Source organism: Drosophila subpulchrella, chromosome X (genome assembly GCF_014743375.2).
Source record: "Drosophila subpulchrella strain 33 F10 #4 breed RU33 chromosome X, RU_Dsub_v1.1 Primary Assembly, whole genome shotgun sequence".
Lineage (NCBI taxonomy): Eukaryota > Metazoa > Arthropoda > Insecta > Diptera > Drosophilidae > Drosophila > Drosophila subpulchrella.
In genome coordinates, this window is record NC_050613.1 from 7,060,540 (window position 1) to 7,078,292 (window position 17,753).

Consider the following 17,753-nt stretch of genomic DNA (forward strand, 5'->3'; position numbering starts at 1 on the left):
AGCCAGGGCCAAAAGCGAAAAGGGGAAATCCTGGAGAAAGCCTGGAGAAAGGGTGCGTCCAGAGATAGGAAAAATAAGGAAAGTGGGAGTGGGGTGTTTGCTGCCTCAACCCTTTGTACCTCATAACAATGAAACATGATATGGAAGTTGGTCAGAAAAACCCATTAGAATCACTCATTTGACTTGAAAGGATAGGTATTTTAGTTATGTTGGCCAAGAAGATATATATTTTCTTTTGCTTAACTTGTATTTATAGTTTACATTCAATTTTTAAACATGATATACAAGTTGGTCAGAAAATACCCATTATAATTACTTCTTTTTAATTTTCTTGGTCATACGATTTATATTTTCTGTGTTTTAACCTTTATTTTTAATTTATCTCAAACGTTTTAATATGATATAAAAGTTAGTCTGAAAATCCCATTAAAATAACTAATTTGGCTTAAAAGGGGCCCATTATTTATATACACTGGTCGGCATATGTATTTTGACAAAACAAAAGTTAAGTACACTCATAACTTGAATTTACTTCTTGTAAACTATAGGCATCAATGGAAAGGTAATTTCAATGCCGTTTGAATGATACAATACATTTCTTAACCCATTCAGTATTTATTGAAAAGGACGAATTTGTGTAAATCAACTTTTAAATTTTTTTTTAAAACTTTTTTCCTCGACTTGAAAACTTAAATTTTTTGATGCAAAAAGTTTCTTCAAACAAAAATAATAGTAACTGCAAAAAGAATTTTTCAAAAATCATTTTGCTTATATTTTTTATGATTTTTTGAAAATGCTTAGAAACATGCATTTTAGCCATATTTTTCTCTTTTTCATACAACTTTTTTCCGACATTGTCACCTTTAAAAAATCATAAAAAATATAAGCAAAATGATTTTTGAAAAATTCTTTTTGCAGTTACTATTATTTTTGTTTGAAGAAACTTTTTGCATCAAAAAATTTAAGTTTTCAAGTCGAGGAAAAAAGTTTTAAAAAAAAATTTAAAAGTTGATTTACACAAATTCGTCCTTTTCAATAAATACTGAATGGGTTAAGAAATGTATTGTATCATTCAAACGGCATTGAAATTACCTTTCCATTGATGCCTATAGTTTACAAGAAGTAAGTTCAAATTATGAGTATATTTAACTTTTGTTTTGTCAAAATACTTATGCCGACCACTGTATAATACTAGTCTAATTTATAGGTATTTTAATTTAGTAAAGTTCGAGATTCAGTTTTCTCTGTGCATTTATAATTCTCAATATTATTAGGGGTTTTAATTAAGGGGGGGAATTTGACTGAATACATATATTTGATAAAATACAGCATAATGTTCGGTAAATCTTCGGACTAACTACTTTAATTTCGCTGCACAACTAACTCGCTCTTCCTCGAACTTTCCCACATTTTCCTCTAGATCCCAGACGTGCGACTGTGCGATTGGGGGCGGCAGCAATGGCAGCGCTGCCTCGGCGGGAGTGGGCGGGGCCAGCGGCGGCGCCTACTCGACGACCGTTAACCCCACGCGTCCGAATGGCGGCACCACGCCCACCACCCCGTCGGGCGGAAACGGAAGCGGAAATGGCAACGGTTCGTCGGCGACCTCGGGCGGTGGCTCGAGCGGCGGCAGCGGGGCAAATGGCAGCGGTGGTGCCTGCATCTGTGCTGGCGGCATCGCCCTGTCCACCGGATCTGGCTCCAACTCTGGCTCCGGAACCGGCGGCAGCGGCGGCGGCACCCTGGCCAGCATCGTCGGCAGCGGCGGCCTGATGTCCACCGGACCCACCACCACCACCACCGTCCTCCTGGGCGCCAAGACCACGGCGGCGGGCATCGGCGGTGGGGCGGCCACCCTGAACGACGACGGAACCCTCAGCAACGCCGAGACGCTGCTCTCCTCGAACGCCCGCTTCCAGGCCATATCCGCCATCGCGGTGGCCCAGGATGGAGTCATCAACGTGGCCGACCAAGGTGAGTCCCGAATTTTGTATATATCTTGGGAGAAGTTGTCCCCTTTTAAACTCACGAACTAGATACATTTTCTGAGTTATATGTATGCCATACGGATTTTGTTAGTATAATTATAAGTAGGTAGCTCAAAAAAGACGTTTGTAAGTTGGTACAATCCACTTTCTACAATTTTGTCCACTAAATACATCGTTTTTTATTTATTTTTAAATTAAAATATTTTAGTCAACATCATACAAGTTTTTTAAACTTATTTTAAACGGTGTTTAAATGATCTGGAATATGTTTACAAACATAAGTTGTTAAACAAACAATATCCAAACTAAAATTCTAGACAGTCAGTCCTTAAAAAATATTAATTTTTCTAATGATACATAGCACGTTAAGTTTCAAAGATAAATGATAAGGAACTTTTCCTTTATGTAATCTTACCTTATACACAATTTCTTAGACCAAAATTTCCAATATTAAATGGCTTTATGATAACCATATTCAATGAGTACTACTTATTAACCAATAAATATCGATTAGAACTAAAGAGTGATATATAGAAAGTATTAGAGGACTATATAATAAGATTAATACTTAACCCAATTGTAAAATAAGTAAGAGTTTCTAAACAGTTTAGGTAAATTGAAGTGATTGGTATAGTTATTCGATTTCTAAGCACATAAACAATACTCTGTTGAAATATTTGGATCCTAGTTGCTGAAAGTGAGTTCCTTCGCAGTAAGTAGGCATTCAGAAAATTCACAATGCTTGGGTTGCATTTTTAGGCATATTCTGCACTCGTAGGGCCCAAAACATATTGCTTTTCCAGTGTCCTGACAGTCGGGCCCAACAACTGTCATCTGATACAGCAAATTTGTCATCTTCCTCGTTGTGTTTTCCCTCATGTGTGTGTGAGGCAATTTGCTTTTGTATTGCAAACGCACACTCACACTCACACACACACACAACGGCATGGAAAATGGAGCATTTCCTTTGGCAAATTTTCTTCAACTCGCACTTCTTCAGCTTTTCCTTGGCCATGTTATTGTGTTAACAAGCGGCGAAGGGAACAAAAAATAGAAAATGTTAACTGCTAGATGTGGAGAAAACAGAAAAAAGAAGTAGAAGGAAAATACGGAAAACCGGAAGTTGAATTTCGACATATTGCAAAACACAACCACAGCAAATACAATAATAATAATGACAGCAACAACAGTCACGGAAATGGCAACAAAACTTGAACAATGAGCAAGCTGCGGAGGAACAAGCAATTGTTGTTGTAATTGGCCATTTTGGCTGGGGATGAGGGGAAATGGGGGGCTGGGGCTGGAAAAGTGGGCGGGGCAGGGGCGGAGGAAAAGAGCGAAACCAATTTCCGTTACAATTCGAACGAGGACAAATTAGGACCCACTCACACACACACGTACGTTTTCCCAGGTAGCTGAAGAAAACACAAAACAAAATGGCCGCCAATAAATTTCGGGAAAAGGCAGGAAAAGCGAAGGAAAGTTGGGGAAAGTCACGAAGAAAAAAGAAAGCATCATTTATGAAATTTGTTTTTTTTCGAAAATATTCTAAACATTTTGAATTAAAAGTATATTAAAGCCTAGAAATGATAAAAAAATTTAGTGTTACAATGTGGATAAGAAAATAATTCAAATTATTTCAAAATTTTTCGACTTTGAAAACATAAAATATTTAAAGAATCGCATTACAATTTATATATGAATTTTAACAGTTTTTATGGTTCTTTTAAAAACGTACAATATTTAAAAAATCGAATGACAATTTATATATGAATTTTAACAGTTTTTATAGTTCTTTTTAAATATTTTGATCTAACTTTGTTCTAGAATCGAAATTAATGACTTAAAAATATTAAAAAAAATTAAATACAATTTTGATTTGAATTTAAAATGTATTGGTAAAAATCTTAAATAATTTCTTAACATTTTGATAAATAGTTTCTGTCTTGAATTAAAATAAATATCGTTTAAAAACCTACTTTAAATGTAATGTTAATCGATTTAAATTCCAAAACATGCCTTTAATGCGTTATGCCATTAATCCAAAACTGGAATACACAAAGCCAAATTAATACAATTTTTTGGAAAACAGTTTCATTGGATTTTCCCTCAGTGTATAAATTGAGGGTCCTCTGTAAAAGCAAAAGCTCAGAAAAGCACGGAAGGTATAAATTTGAGTGCATTAGCAGAGCGTAATTTGATAAGACCAAAAACGTAATTAATAATTTTCCACAAGGGCGAGGGGAGGGAGGAGGCTCCCCTAACGATGGACAAAAGGGTGGATTTTCGGGGGGGTTTTTTTTTGGGTGGCTTTCGGGTGGAAAAACCTGGCGGATCATCATCAACGGCCGACGAAGAAGAAGCCGGCAACTCGACGCGGAAATTAATGAAAAGGCCATGGCGAGAGTTGAAGCCGTGGAAAGCAAATCAATGGCTATAATTAATCAAGTTTTAGTCTGCGCTGGTGGTGGTGCGGTGTGTGCACACGTGTGAGTGATGGCTGTGTGTGAGTGTGAAAAGCGAAAAAGTGAAAATCAATCTTATTACCTACGCGGCATTGAATTGGCAAAACTTTTTTCCCCTTCCCAAAAAAAACTCCGGGTAAACTCCGCCCCCCTTTACAACATTAATCAGGAATATATACATGTGTGTGTGTGTGTGGGGGTGTATCTGTGTGCGCAGACAAGACACATACAAATGTAGCTGATGGCCAAGGAAACGTAAATAAGCTTCATTAGCAGCTCACAAGCTTAAGTGGCCCTTTTTCCCGGCGAGTGTGTGAAAAATTATTCCATTAATTGCCCTGCCAGGGAAAAAAAGACGGAAATGCGAGCTAAGAATAAAAATATCGATGGAATCGTAGAGTGACAGCGTAAATGAGAATAAAATGAGATAGTATGGAAAGTGTTGCTTGGAAAAAAAAATGTATCTTAATGAGCTTACAAATTCAATTAGTCTCAAATTACATGAGAAACGTAGCATTAAAGGATTAAATATTTAGTCACCTAAAGACAATTCCTCAACACTTTCTAAACGAAATCTTTTTAGCCTACAGAACCCATTATTGATTTTACTTCCAAAATACCCAATTTGTATAATTTGGAAAGTTCTGAATGATATAAAATACATAGATGCTTAAAGGCCATTCTCAGTTCTTAAATTTTAAAACGTTCTTAAAAATGTTTAGAAATATTAAGACGACCTTATAAGCTTGATGAATAACTGTTTTGAAATGAAAGCCAGTTCCAATGATCTCAAGGACCTTCATATGAGCTCCTTATAGCACTTCAAAGGTCGCCAATTTGTATAATTTCGTTTGTCTATGCGATTATCTGCCTTATATCGATATCGTAAAATCGCGAAGTCAAAGGGCCCCATTTCCATTGTACTCCTCCAGCCCCATCGATATCAATTGCGCCAGCGATTTGGACATATGCCAGCTGGCCATGAGAACTGTTTAACGCTCAGGACAATTGCAGGACACCCCGAGATCTGAGATCTGTGTGGGCTGCTGTGGGTGTGGGTTCGAAACAAACCCACTGCGGATGGTTTCCGGGACGGGGGATTGTGGAACTGGTGGAGCAGCAAACATTCGGCGACACAATGGCAACAACCCTTTGCACTGGGCACAAACAAGTTGTTCAGTTTATGGGGTCATTACCATTACATTACAGCTCACCCGCACACACATATGTGTGTATATGTTCAGGGGGGTAGAGGGGGGTTCCGGGGGGTGTGGTAACCTCCAGCTGAGCGTCACACATTTATTGCATTGAAATTCGCTCAATCGCTAGCCTGGCGCTTTGCCAATTCGAATGCCAATGCCCCAGCATCAGTTCGGGAAACCAAACGCCTACACTGCAAAAAAATTCCCACTGATTTGCAATAAATTGGTTACTTTTACTGCTTACTAAGGATATTTTAGATACTTTATAGAGCTATTCGTTTTTATTGCAAACTGACAAAGAACTAATATAAATATTGGAAAACAATATTCATAGGAAAATTTATATTTTTCAAAGTCCTAAGGGCCTTTTAAATAATATTTCAGTTTAGTTGGGCTTTATTAAATTATGAAATACATTTTAAATATTTTTTGGAACTATTGATTTTTATAAATTTAATAGAACTTATAAAAGTATGCCAAAAACCAATATGGAAAATAAAATCAACAACTTTCAAAGGTCTTAAATTTTTTAAAATATTATTTTGCTTTAACTGAGACCTATTATATTTAACTATTTTGTTTTTAACTATTTTATATATGACTTTCAAAAATTAGATACAACAAATGAGCATTTCTTTTACTGCACAACCCACGCAAACCCGAAACCAAAAAGCTCCTCTAAAATGAGACCATAATGGCTTACGCTCCGACTGCAAAGGGTCACAGATGGGGGAATTTTGTGGGATTGCGGGCGGTCGGTCATGTGTCTCCTGTAGGAGGGTTACCTCCCCCCCCCCCCCCCCCTTCTCCTGGCCGACTTGCTTTTTGGCCCCCGGGTAAATGAACTGTAACGCAATCAAATCAACACTGCCCGCACCGCAATAAGAATAACCCACAATGTATTTAATATTTTTATTGTGATATGTGCAAATGGCAACTGGCACATAATTCGCAATCAGCGGTGAATTGTTGCACACAATAATTGTGTGAAATGGCTCTTTGTGGTTGGTCGAGGACAAGGGTAGTTTTGGAAAAGCCGTGGCATAAGTACAAACTACAATTTATAGAACAAAAAATTCAGTTTATTCTAGTTTCTAGAAATTTAATGAAAGAATATATCAAATGTAAGCCTTTAAGAGTGGCCTCTAAGACATTGGCCTACAAATTAAGTATTAAAAGAAAGAAAAGAATATAGTAATTATATTATCTTAAACGAGACATATCTCTTAGATATTTCTTTAAAATATATGCTTTATAAATGTGTAACCAAAAATGACTACCTTTTCTTAAGAACATATCCTTAAATCAACTTTTTACCGCACTTTCTGGGTCTGGATGACCAAGTTTTGTGGCATTTTAGATGGATGTAGTTGTGCACCATGACGTAAAGTTAATGTGCACCCCCTGAGGGGCTGCCTTGTAGACACCCCTCTCCACTTAGTTTCTTATACAAAACGCTGTCATCATCGTCTTTTGTTGCTGTCTGTTTGCAATGCAAAGCCGTGGGTGAAGGGGGGTCTTGAGAAGTGTTGAAATAAAAAGGGGGCAGGGCGGGATTATAGGGGAAGTGAGGCGGAAGGCAAGCAAATTTATGCAAATCCAAAGCGATTTTCAACACTAACTAAAATGAAACGCTTTACAGGGGCGTGGCAAAGGGGGGTTTTGGGGTAGGGAGGAGGGGGCGAGATAGGAGCAATAGCAAATTGCATAAAAATACTTAAGACACTCGCTCACAGATGGAACCTACCTACGCCATTTTGTATTTGTGCATTTGCAGTGATTCAAAACGTAAAAGGGGGTTAGATACGGGTGGAAAATTCTGGAAAATTCAAGGGGGGGTGGGGGGTGGTGCTTGTAAAATGCAATGGAACAGTAAAAACAAACAACTGCAAGAACTTGGCGTTTAGCTTAAGCAAATGATCAACAAACCGAAAGGAGAATCCAGTGGGCAGGGACGTTAAGGAAGTGCGAATAAATTTGATGACCAGTTAAAAGGAATTGTCCAAGGAGCTGGGAATGAATAAATGAGTCAATTATCTGGCAAGGACAACGAGCGTGCGACTTTTTTACGACGCCCTCAATGTTGGCGGAAAGGTAATCAAATGCCGAGCAGATGCTCGTCGAAGAAAGCAGCTTTTCCCGCTTTTCCCGCTTTTCCAGCCACCCAATAGGTAGTAAATAAAGTTGATAAGCCACGCTTGCATGCTGTACTGTATGAAAGGGTGTAAAAAGTTCCAAGTGTTCGTTATACTCGGCAGGCGTTAAAAATTACCTTGGTTCTTGAAACTATCAGATGAACAACTCTTTCTTTCAAATTAATTCGTGAGTTTTTAAGGGTAGTTGGCGTTACTTTTGAAGATAAGTGGGCTATAAGAAGTCTTATATAGTAAGGCTTATATGAAGGATTTGTGATACTATGATATTAAATTATGTTTTTGTTAACTCACTTGAGAATTTTAGGGTCACTGAATACTTAAAAACCTAATGGATTTATGACTCTGGATTGAATTCCGATTTAGGGTTGGTTTAAAAATACCATGTCAACCTAAAGAAGAATAGGAATATTTTTATGTCAAATTAGAATATGTGATATCCTATAGAATTACATGATTTCTTAAACCAAACCTTATATAGGGTTTTATCTTAAGTATTTTTCATTTTTATGCCAGACTTATAGTCGAATCCTAAATAAGTGTTATATGATCAATACTATTTTTAATAAGTATGCTTGACTTGAATCTAGAGATATACTAAGCTTAAAAGTACAATAAAGTAAGATATTATGTTTCTGAAAAAGTATCTTTCTTACATGTAGTATGTATCCTCAAACGATGTCCTATATATTTCCAGGATCCCTGCACGTCTTGGCCTTGGAGCACTACCTGCCCTCGCACGACGAGAACGGCGAGTTCCACATTCCCTTCCCGCCGTCCAGCGAGATCTATGTGTTCAACCGATATGGCCAGCACGTGGCCACCAAGGATCTGACCTCGGGAAAGACCAGATATAGCTTCCTGTACTCGAAGAACACGAGCTTCGGCCGCCTGTCCACGGTGACGGATGCCTCTGGGAACAAGATCCAGTTCCTGCGCGACTACAGCAACGTGGTGAGTTCCATTGAGAACACGCAGGACCACAAGTCGGAGATCCAGATCAATGGCATCGGCATAATGACGAAGCTGAGCGAGAAGGGTCGCCAGGAGATCGAGCTGGACTACGATAGCAACACGGGGCTGCTCAACTCGCGGTCCTCGGGCGGTGAGACCTACATCTATCAGTATGATGAGTTTGGCCGGGTCACCGGTATGATCCTGCCCAGCGGCGAGATCGTGAGGATCACCTCCCAGCTGGCCGATAGCCAGGGACTCACCGTCTATGTCCATGCCTCCGTGGAGTCGCTGTTCTCCCGGGAGCGGATTGCCGGCGAGGCCAATGAACTGCTGGTCCTCGGAGGAGTGAGATCCACCTTCCTGAAGCGCGGACAGGCCCATGCGGATGCGGAACTCAAGGCGAACAACACGCTGGTGATCCATGGGGACAATGGCGTGGTGGTGGAGGCTTCGGCGGTGGCCAGGCATCCGCTGCTGGAGGCCGCCCTGCCCGTGGAGGCCGAGATGCTGGCCATGTGGTCGCACCAGAGCGTCACCATGGGCGAGGGACTGACCAACTCGATGTACTCGGTGTACAGTTTGGTTGGCGATGTGAGGAATCCCCAGCAGACGCTGAACCGCGAGATCTGGGTGAACCAGTCGCGGGTCATAGGCGTAGAGTTCGATCAGTTCACCAACCGGGAGACCTTCTACGACGCCCGACGCACCCCCATCCTGATAGTGGCCTATGACCAGTCGGGTCTGCCCAAGTCCTACTACCCCACCAACGGATATCCGGTGAACATCACCTACGATCGCTTCAACCGAGTGGAGGGCTGGGCCTGGGGACCGGCGGAGCTCAAGTACAGCTACGACCGACATGGCCTACTCTCCGAGATCACCTCGCAGCAGGACGGTATCGTGTCCTTTGTGTACAATGACTGGAATCTGGTCTCCGAGATCGGGCTGGCCAGTCAGCGGAAGTTCGTGCTGCAGTACGACGATGCCGGCGGACTGAGGCATGTGGTTCTGCCCTCGGGAACGAGGCATAGCTTCAGCATGCAGACCTCGATTGGGTTCATCCGGTGCACCTACACGCCGCCGGGCAGCACGAGGGCCTATCTGCAGCACTACAGTCATGCGGGCGCCCTGCTCCAGACGATCCTGCCGGGAGATGGAGCCAGGATTGTGTACCGCTACAATGCCGCTGGCCAGCTGACCGAGGTGGTCCACGGGGATGGGCGCAGTGAGTTCCAGTACAACGAGGCCACCGGAATGCCCAGCACGGTGTCGCATACGGAAAGGGAACTGGAGTACCGCTGGGACTTCGAGTATGCCGCCGGCTTGCTGGCCGAGGAGCGCATCGACTATGTTGCCAAGACGGGACTGAGCAATGCCAAGTTCAGCTACGAGTACGACTCCCAGCTGAGGGTGGTGGCTCTGCAGGGCAGGATCGGTGGTCAGAGTCTGCCGTCGCAGGCCTTTGCCTACGATCCACGGACCGGAAGACCCTCTTTGATTGGACAGTTCCGGTTCTCGCAGCCGGCACAGAATCAAACCCAGTTGCACGATGGCACTGCTAGCTTCACCAGGACAGTGGATGGTCGCTTCCAGACGCAGAGAATGGCCCTGGCCATCCACCGGCTGGAGGTGTTCCGCATGGAGTTCTCCTATGGCGTGCACGGCAGGATCAGCCAGACCAGGACCTACACACGGAACATGGCCGTGAACAGCTATACCAATGTAAAGAACTACACCTGGGACTGCGATGGACAGCTGGTGGGCGTGGAGGCCCAGGAGCCTTGGGGCTTCCGCTACGACGACAATGGCAATCTGCTATCCCTCACGTATAGGGGCAATACCATACCCATGGAGTACAATGCCCAGGACAGGATTGTGAAGTTCGGCGAGGGGCAGTACAAGTACGATGCCCGCGGCTTGGTGGCCCAGAATGCCAGAGAGGAGAGGTTCCACTATAATACCCAGGGTCTCTTGGTGAGGGCCTCCAAACGAGGTCGCTTTGATGTGCGCTACTACTACGATCATCTGAAGCGTCTGACCACCAGAAAGGATAACTTTGGCAATGTCACCCAGTTCTTCTACACCAATCAGCAGCGACCCTACGAGGTCAGCCAGATCTATTCGCCCAGGGATGGCAAGCTGATGTCGCTGACCTACGACGATGTGGGTCATTTGATCTTTGCACAGGTGTACCGGCACAAGTACTACGTGGCCACGGACCAGAGTGGCACTCCTTTGATGCTCTTCAACCAGTATGGCGAGGGCATCCGGGAGATCATGCGTTCGCCCTTCGGTCACATTGTCTACGACTCGAATCCCTATTTGTATCTGCCCATCGACTTCTGTGGAGGCATCCTGGACCAGGTGACCACCCTGGTGCACATGGGCGATGGCCGGGTGTATGATCCACTGATTGGCCAGTGGATGTCCCCCGATTGGCAAAGGGTGGCCGAGAGGATCATTACCCCCACGAGGCTGCATCTGTACCGCTTCAATGGCAACGATCCCATCAATGTGGGTCACGAGCGTCACTATCCCGAGGACTTTGCCGCCTGGATGCGAACTTTGGGCTACAATGTGGGTAATCTGGTGCCTCAGCTGGCCAGGGATTTGTGGCAACCGCCGGCGCTGTGGGGTCGTCCTCCGGCCAATCCGGTGGCCCTCAATCTGCGCCGACCCTTCGACAACATACCCACCATGGCGGTGGAGAGCGGCTTCCTGGCCCACTTGAATGTGCGCCGAATGTCGGACTTTGAGCAGCTGTCGGCGCCACCAAGATCGGCCCTCAAATGCGATGTGATGGACCCCTCGCCGAAGACCATTGGATCGGATACGGAGCCACCTTTCGGCAAGGGCATCGTCGTGTCCCGCACCGCCGATGGCCAGGCCATTGTGTCCAGTGTTCCGGCTGCCAATGCCATTTACAGGGATGTCTACACGAGTGTCTTCAATCGCTCCAAGCTGCTGCCCTTCACCTTTGTGGTGCACAATGCCCAGCAGGACTCGTTCTTCTTTGTCAAAGAGGATGCCTGGCGGGCCACCGAGGATCGCCAGCAGCTGAAGCGGCTGCAGGGTCAGGTGAACACCACCTTCCACGAGATCACAAGGGAGGCGCCTGTGGGTGGTGGTTCGGGTGGGGCAACTGGTACTGCCTCCTCCTCCTCGTCGAGCAGCTCCTCCTCGAACACTGGCAACTATCTGGATGTGAAGATCCATGGGGCACACGCCATCATCAATCTGCGGTACGGCACCACCGTGGCCAAGGAGCAGCAGCGACTGATGCACCACGCCAAGCTGACGGCGGTGCGGAAGGCGTGGCACCGCGAGAAGGAGGCGCTGCGCAGCGGACTGACCACCACGCTGGAGTGGAGCCAGCAGGAGACCGAGGAGATCCTCAAGCAGAGCTATGCCAACAACTACGAGGGTGAGTACATCCACGATGTGAACCTCTATCCGGAGCTGGCGGAGGATCCGTACAACATCAAGTTCGTGAAGAAGAAGGGCGCCACCGGCGGTGCGGCGGGGGTTCCGAATTCGCGGCGGAGGCGCCGCCGATCCACCGATCCCATCGATCCTGTCCAGGAGGAGGAGGAGGCTATGGTCGAATGTTAGCTCAACGGAGGGAGGACCCACTAAATCGCAAGGAGCGTCGCAAGAACCCAAGAACAGGAGACATAATTATTTATATTTATAAATATATATATATATATCAAAGTATATATATATATAGTACATAAATCTATGTTATCGAACCAGTTTTTTGATGTCAAGGAACATTATATATATATATATACACGTATACATAAAATATTTTTTTTTTTATTGTTAGCTATTAGAGAAAAGTAATGAAAAGTAAAAGAAAAAAGAAAAAGAAAAAGTAATGGAAATTAAGAAAGCGACATGCCAACATAATCCCATGTAGCTGCATGTACGTTTATATGTGTGTGTGTGTGCCGTCAGCTACAGATACAGATACAGATACGGATACGGAATAAAGAATAATACAGCCACGGATATAGAAGCAGTTATAGATATACAGATATATATATAATAAAGATATAAAGATAATGGATAGCATAGTGTAGTAGTCATACGAGCATAAAGCGTACCATACATACAAGACATATGTACATGCATACTCACCACAATAAGGGGCGAAGGCGGGAAACTCACCATTCGGGGGGCGGGGCGGGTGTATCCTTTTTTTTCGTGGTACTCGAGCTTTTTGAGACTGGCATAGTTTTAAACAACAACAAATTGAACGGCGACCGACCGACGACGGACCTTCAGGAGCTGATCCCACAGATCTATCGATTCCAGCCATCCAATGTACATAAAGGGGCGATGAGGAGAGTGGTGGGCGAACCGGAAACGGAAGTGGACGTGGACATTTTGGGGGACGGCCCAGACCAAAACACCCACAGACACACACACACACATAGACCGACGGACTAACTACACTAGACAACCGGTTTTGGGGTTGTGGGAGATTTTTGCTTAGCGAAAGCTTTCTCTCATTTGCTTTGCACAGTGTCAGCTTCGAAAATTCATCGGAAAAAAAGAAAAGAACAAAAAAACAAACGTATTTATAGAGATGGAAGAAATAAAATTTAGCTGCTAGGCGAAATGTTTTTTTTTTAATAACATATATATATGGATATACATTAAATATAGAGAACACACACACACATATTTATAGAGAGAAACCTATAGCTGTAATGTCCTGATAGATAAGTTTAAGTTTTGTCCTACTTAATTAACTAATTTATTCATTATTATTGTTCATATGGCCGAGGCAAGGGCAAACACACAAAAATCCACAATCCAAAAAGAGAGAAAAACATAAAAAATATATCGAACTAATTTTAATTATACATATGTAATGCTATTATTGTGTGGAATGTGAAATGTTTTGTTATTATTTGTAAGTCTGCTTTTCTCGAACTCAGCTCAATGCGGCCCATATAAACTCACAACCATAAAACGAATCGAACTAAATAAAGCTTATAAAAACAGTATTAAAAAAACAACACAAACACGAAATAGATATATGTTTTCAGCTTGGAACCTTGATCGAGATCGTTGAGCTTTCCGTCCAATTTGATTGAGATTGCCAGGGATCCAGAAAGATATTAGATGCCAATTAAAGTAGAACTTAATCGGATGATTTTCGCCCATTTTGCTTCGCTTGAGAATACCACACACACACACTGCAGCCCGAATTTCCCTAGTTTTCCATGAATTGGTGCTTATCGAATTTATTGCCACAACTATATGTGTAGCTATAGTTGAATAATCGCGTGTGTGTTGATCGTTTCCTTGCCTCCTAGAGATTAAGCGAAGAAATGCTAATAAAAACCCGTAGAGAAGGAAAACAAAAGATTGCTGAATTAGTTGCGAACGAGCAAGAAAACGAAATTTTATAAAAATTACCAACTCGAAAACCGAAAACAGAAAAAACCAGACCACAAAACGAGGCCAAAACGATCGATCAGTTGGACAAGAAGGGAGCCGGAGGAGCCAGCCAAGTAGAACGCATCTTAGAGCAGAATGAGTGTCCGTATGAGTGTCCGCATAAGGGAGAGAGTGCTGTCAGCCCAAGGGGGTTTCGTGTCCGCTGAGGGGAGAGAATGCACGGACGACAGAGAGTGACCGGACAAGTGTCCGCTCAACAGAGAGACAGTGTCCGTTCAGGAGAGAGAGGGTCCGCGTGCGTGCGATAGCGTTATATCAAAATATAAGAAAGAAAATTCGGTGTCTCCCGACATTTGCCGGAGTATCTGTGTATATATATTAAGGCTAATCAAGGTAAACTAGTGTTATATCGTATATGGCACCGTGCATCGTAATCGCTAGTTATAGAAACAAAGAAAATAGAGGCCCACACGCAAAAGTGTGCGCAATTTTTTTGCTTTTTTTTCTCCATCGTTGTCGCGGCTAACTAGATGTAAAATAAACGAGACAAACTATGCGATAAATGGCATATATATATGTATTAATATATATGTAGTATGTATAGGAGTCTATGTGTTAGATGTACGTGTGCGGGGTACCACTGTACTTTCCGCTCGAATTTCTCCCATCTGGTTTTCGATTCGTTTCCATTTCCGTTTCGTTAATTGGCAAACCAAAACAATTCGAAAAAGAGCAGGAGTCAGTTACCTATTAGAATTTGGCAAGCATAAAAAGCAAACAAGTAACAAAATGAAAAACAAAAAAAAAAAAACGAAATGAAATTGCTTCAAAAGCAAACAAAAAATATAAACAAATGGCACACTAAAATTAACATTACGGATTAGAGCGAACTATGAAATGGCTTGAGAACGGCGGAAACCGAAATAAAATAAATAAAAAGTAACAGTAAAAGTAAAATAAAACAAGAACAGCAGACGCAGCAACAAATATTTATGTGTACATAACTGAAAAAACCAAGTATTTTAGGATATTTATGTTAGAGCTACACGAACTTCAACTCAAACCGAAGGAGTAACTTACAACTGAACCTAAACTTAAACCTAAACTAACGCTAAAGCCGGTGGGCGGAAAGGAGGAGAAATACTTAGCAAATAAAGAAACAGGGAAACAATTGAGATAAATTAACATTTAAACGTTTTGCACACCACAAACAAAATAAACAAGCTAAACAACAACTAGAAGGCAACTCACACAGATACAGATACAGAAACCGATACAGATACATATACACACGCACACAGATACACTCACACCGACAGAAATACAGATGCATCTACACTCGACAGCAAAGCAAACAACAAAATTTAGCAACAACAAGAATTTATGAGATATAATAAACAAATAAACAAAATAATATAAACAAACCAACCAAAAGGCAGCGACGCAGCAAGAAAAGTTGAAATACTTATTATAAACAAATAAAACGCAGAGGAGAACAACAAAAAAAGGAGAACAAATTATATTTATTAGACAAAATAGCAGAGAAGAGGAATCTGTAGTATATCGAACTATGTAATTCACAAATAGTAAATAAACCGAGGCAAAACCAAGCAAACCTAAGGAATATTGTAGGGCAAATTCAACTAAACTAAACGTAAAACGAAAAACGAAAATGAACAAAAAAACATAAAACACCCCAACTTTTTTTTGTCTGTGTAAGCTTAGTGGAGAATTCAAGGGCCGGCGGGGGCAGCAACCCCCCTTCCCACAACAACCCCCCCGCAATTGTCAATGCAAACGATAAACGATAACCCCCATTCATCACCTAGATCCCCCTAGGCATATGCATATATCTATCGGTAAATGAACAATTATATATGGCATTATATTACCACAGCAGAACAGTAAAATAAAATGACATCAAATAAAAATAATTACGATAATTATTGCAATAATGATAATGATATACCATATATGTAATGATTTCAACGCGAAACCAGAATATTTTAAGCGTATTAAGTTGAACTATATTATATATGAAAATATATAAATGGAAAAAAAAAACAAAAACGAAAAAAAAAGAACGCGACAAGCGATAAAAATAAACCAAAACAAAAAAGAAAACCACACACAACACAACTTCTGAGGATATCAAGGGTCTAAGAATAAATAAAAACTAATGAATTAATTAAAAATAAATAAATGAATATGAAAACTAAATGTGAAGCTATAACCCTGTGTTTTTATTTAATAAAATGATCGGAAATGGAGTGGTTTTTGAGTAAGTACAAATATGAAATACATTTAAATCTATTATTATATTGGTATTGTGATTCATAAAACCTCTGAAAATAACTCCTCACAAATGGAAAATGTTATAATATTTAAAGGGATTTTAACTGGCTTGGCAGGTACTCACCTAAAGATATATTCCTACTATATATATATTACCTAAAAGTGAAATTCAATATTGCTGTTGCAGTCCACCCAAATGGTACAGCATATATGTCGATGTAATTGCACTGTTTAGATACCCTGGAAACGTGATCATTGAAGCGGTGGGAGTGCCTGGCAGTCGAACCATTTGCCACCCAAGGAAGTTAAGCCCCGAAATGCATACATAATAATCATCTGCGTTGGTGTTGCTGCCGTGATGTTGCTGTTGCTGCTGGGATGTTGCTGCTGCTGCTGTCTTGGCCAGAGCGTTGACACAAATGCATGCCAAATGAGTTTTGGGCAAGGGGCTAGGGGTGTGGGTATGGGTATGGGTAAGGGGAACCGGCATTTGCCAAAAGATTTGGCCAGGCCCACAATGCCGGAGCCAGCTGCACTAGATTTGAGTGAAATGTTGCTACTTCTGGGCCCCTTCCTGGATTCTGGGCCCTGTAACTGCTGCCACCGACTGGCAGTGCCGGTGCATCTGCATCTTTGCATCTCCATCTCTGCATCTCTGCATCTCCACCTCCACCTTCATCCGCAGCTGCAGTTAAATATTCAAATTTATACAAAGCATCTTCAGGTGCTCGTTGAGCAGTTGTGTGTTGCCTGTTTACCAACAACAAACTATGTGTCAACAGCGGCTCAGGCCGAGACAGATGAAGAAAGCATCCACTACCTGGCCCCCAAAGTCCTCCTCCTTGGCCCCCCCGTCGACCCCCTTCGACCCCCTTCAGGGACTGCTGCATTATTTATCCCCAGAAAAAGGGGCTGCCAATGGGCGGGGCATCCACCTCAGCCGGGTCGAGGCTGCTCTCCATTTTCTGCATTTCAATTACAGACTTGCCGGCACCCTCCGTCATCTCCATCATCTGCATCTCCATCATCATCATCTGCATCATCAGTATGCACCTACCTCTGCCTCAAGAGCTGTTTTCTAGCCTAGACCTGACACCCGGCCGAATTCCGAATAGCAAAAATGGGGGGGGAAAAAGCACAGAGCCGGCGCCAAAGAAGTGCCAGAAGTCAAAGTCCCACAGCAGTTTCGATCCGGAATGTTAATATGCCAAAAACGAATACAAGGACCAGAACTCGAGTCAGGTGGGCCCATCAACAGCTAGCTGGTACTCCTGAAAA

The 17,753-nt window shown here is 42.5% G+C and overlaps 1 protein-coding gene across 6 annotated transcripts in view; it reads left to right on the plus strand.

Moving 5' to 3' along the window:
* The window catches only part of LOC119556403 (teneurin-a), a 256,048-nt gene extending 239,648 nt beyond the window's left edge, over nucleotides 1-16,400 (plus strand). For all 6 annotated transcript variants that reach the window (XM_037868580.1, XM_037868582.1, XM_037868583.1 and 3 more), the window contains 2 exons: nucleotides 1,421-1,974; nucleotides 8,506-16,400. In XM_037868580.1, coding sequence (XP_037724508.1) covers nucleotides 1,421-1,974; nucleotides 8,506-12,377 — 4,426 coding nt within the window. In that variant the 3' untranslated portion in view covers nucleotides 12,378-16,400. The remainder of the gene's footprint in view (nucleotides 1-1,420; nucleotides 1,975-8,505) is intronic.
* Nucleotides 16,401-17,753: the final 1,353 nt, after the last annotated feature.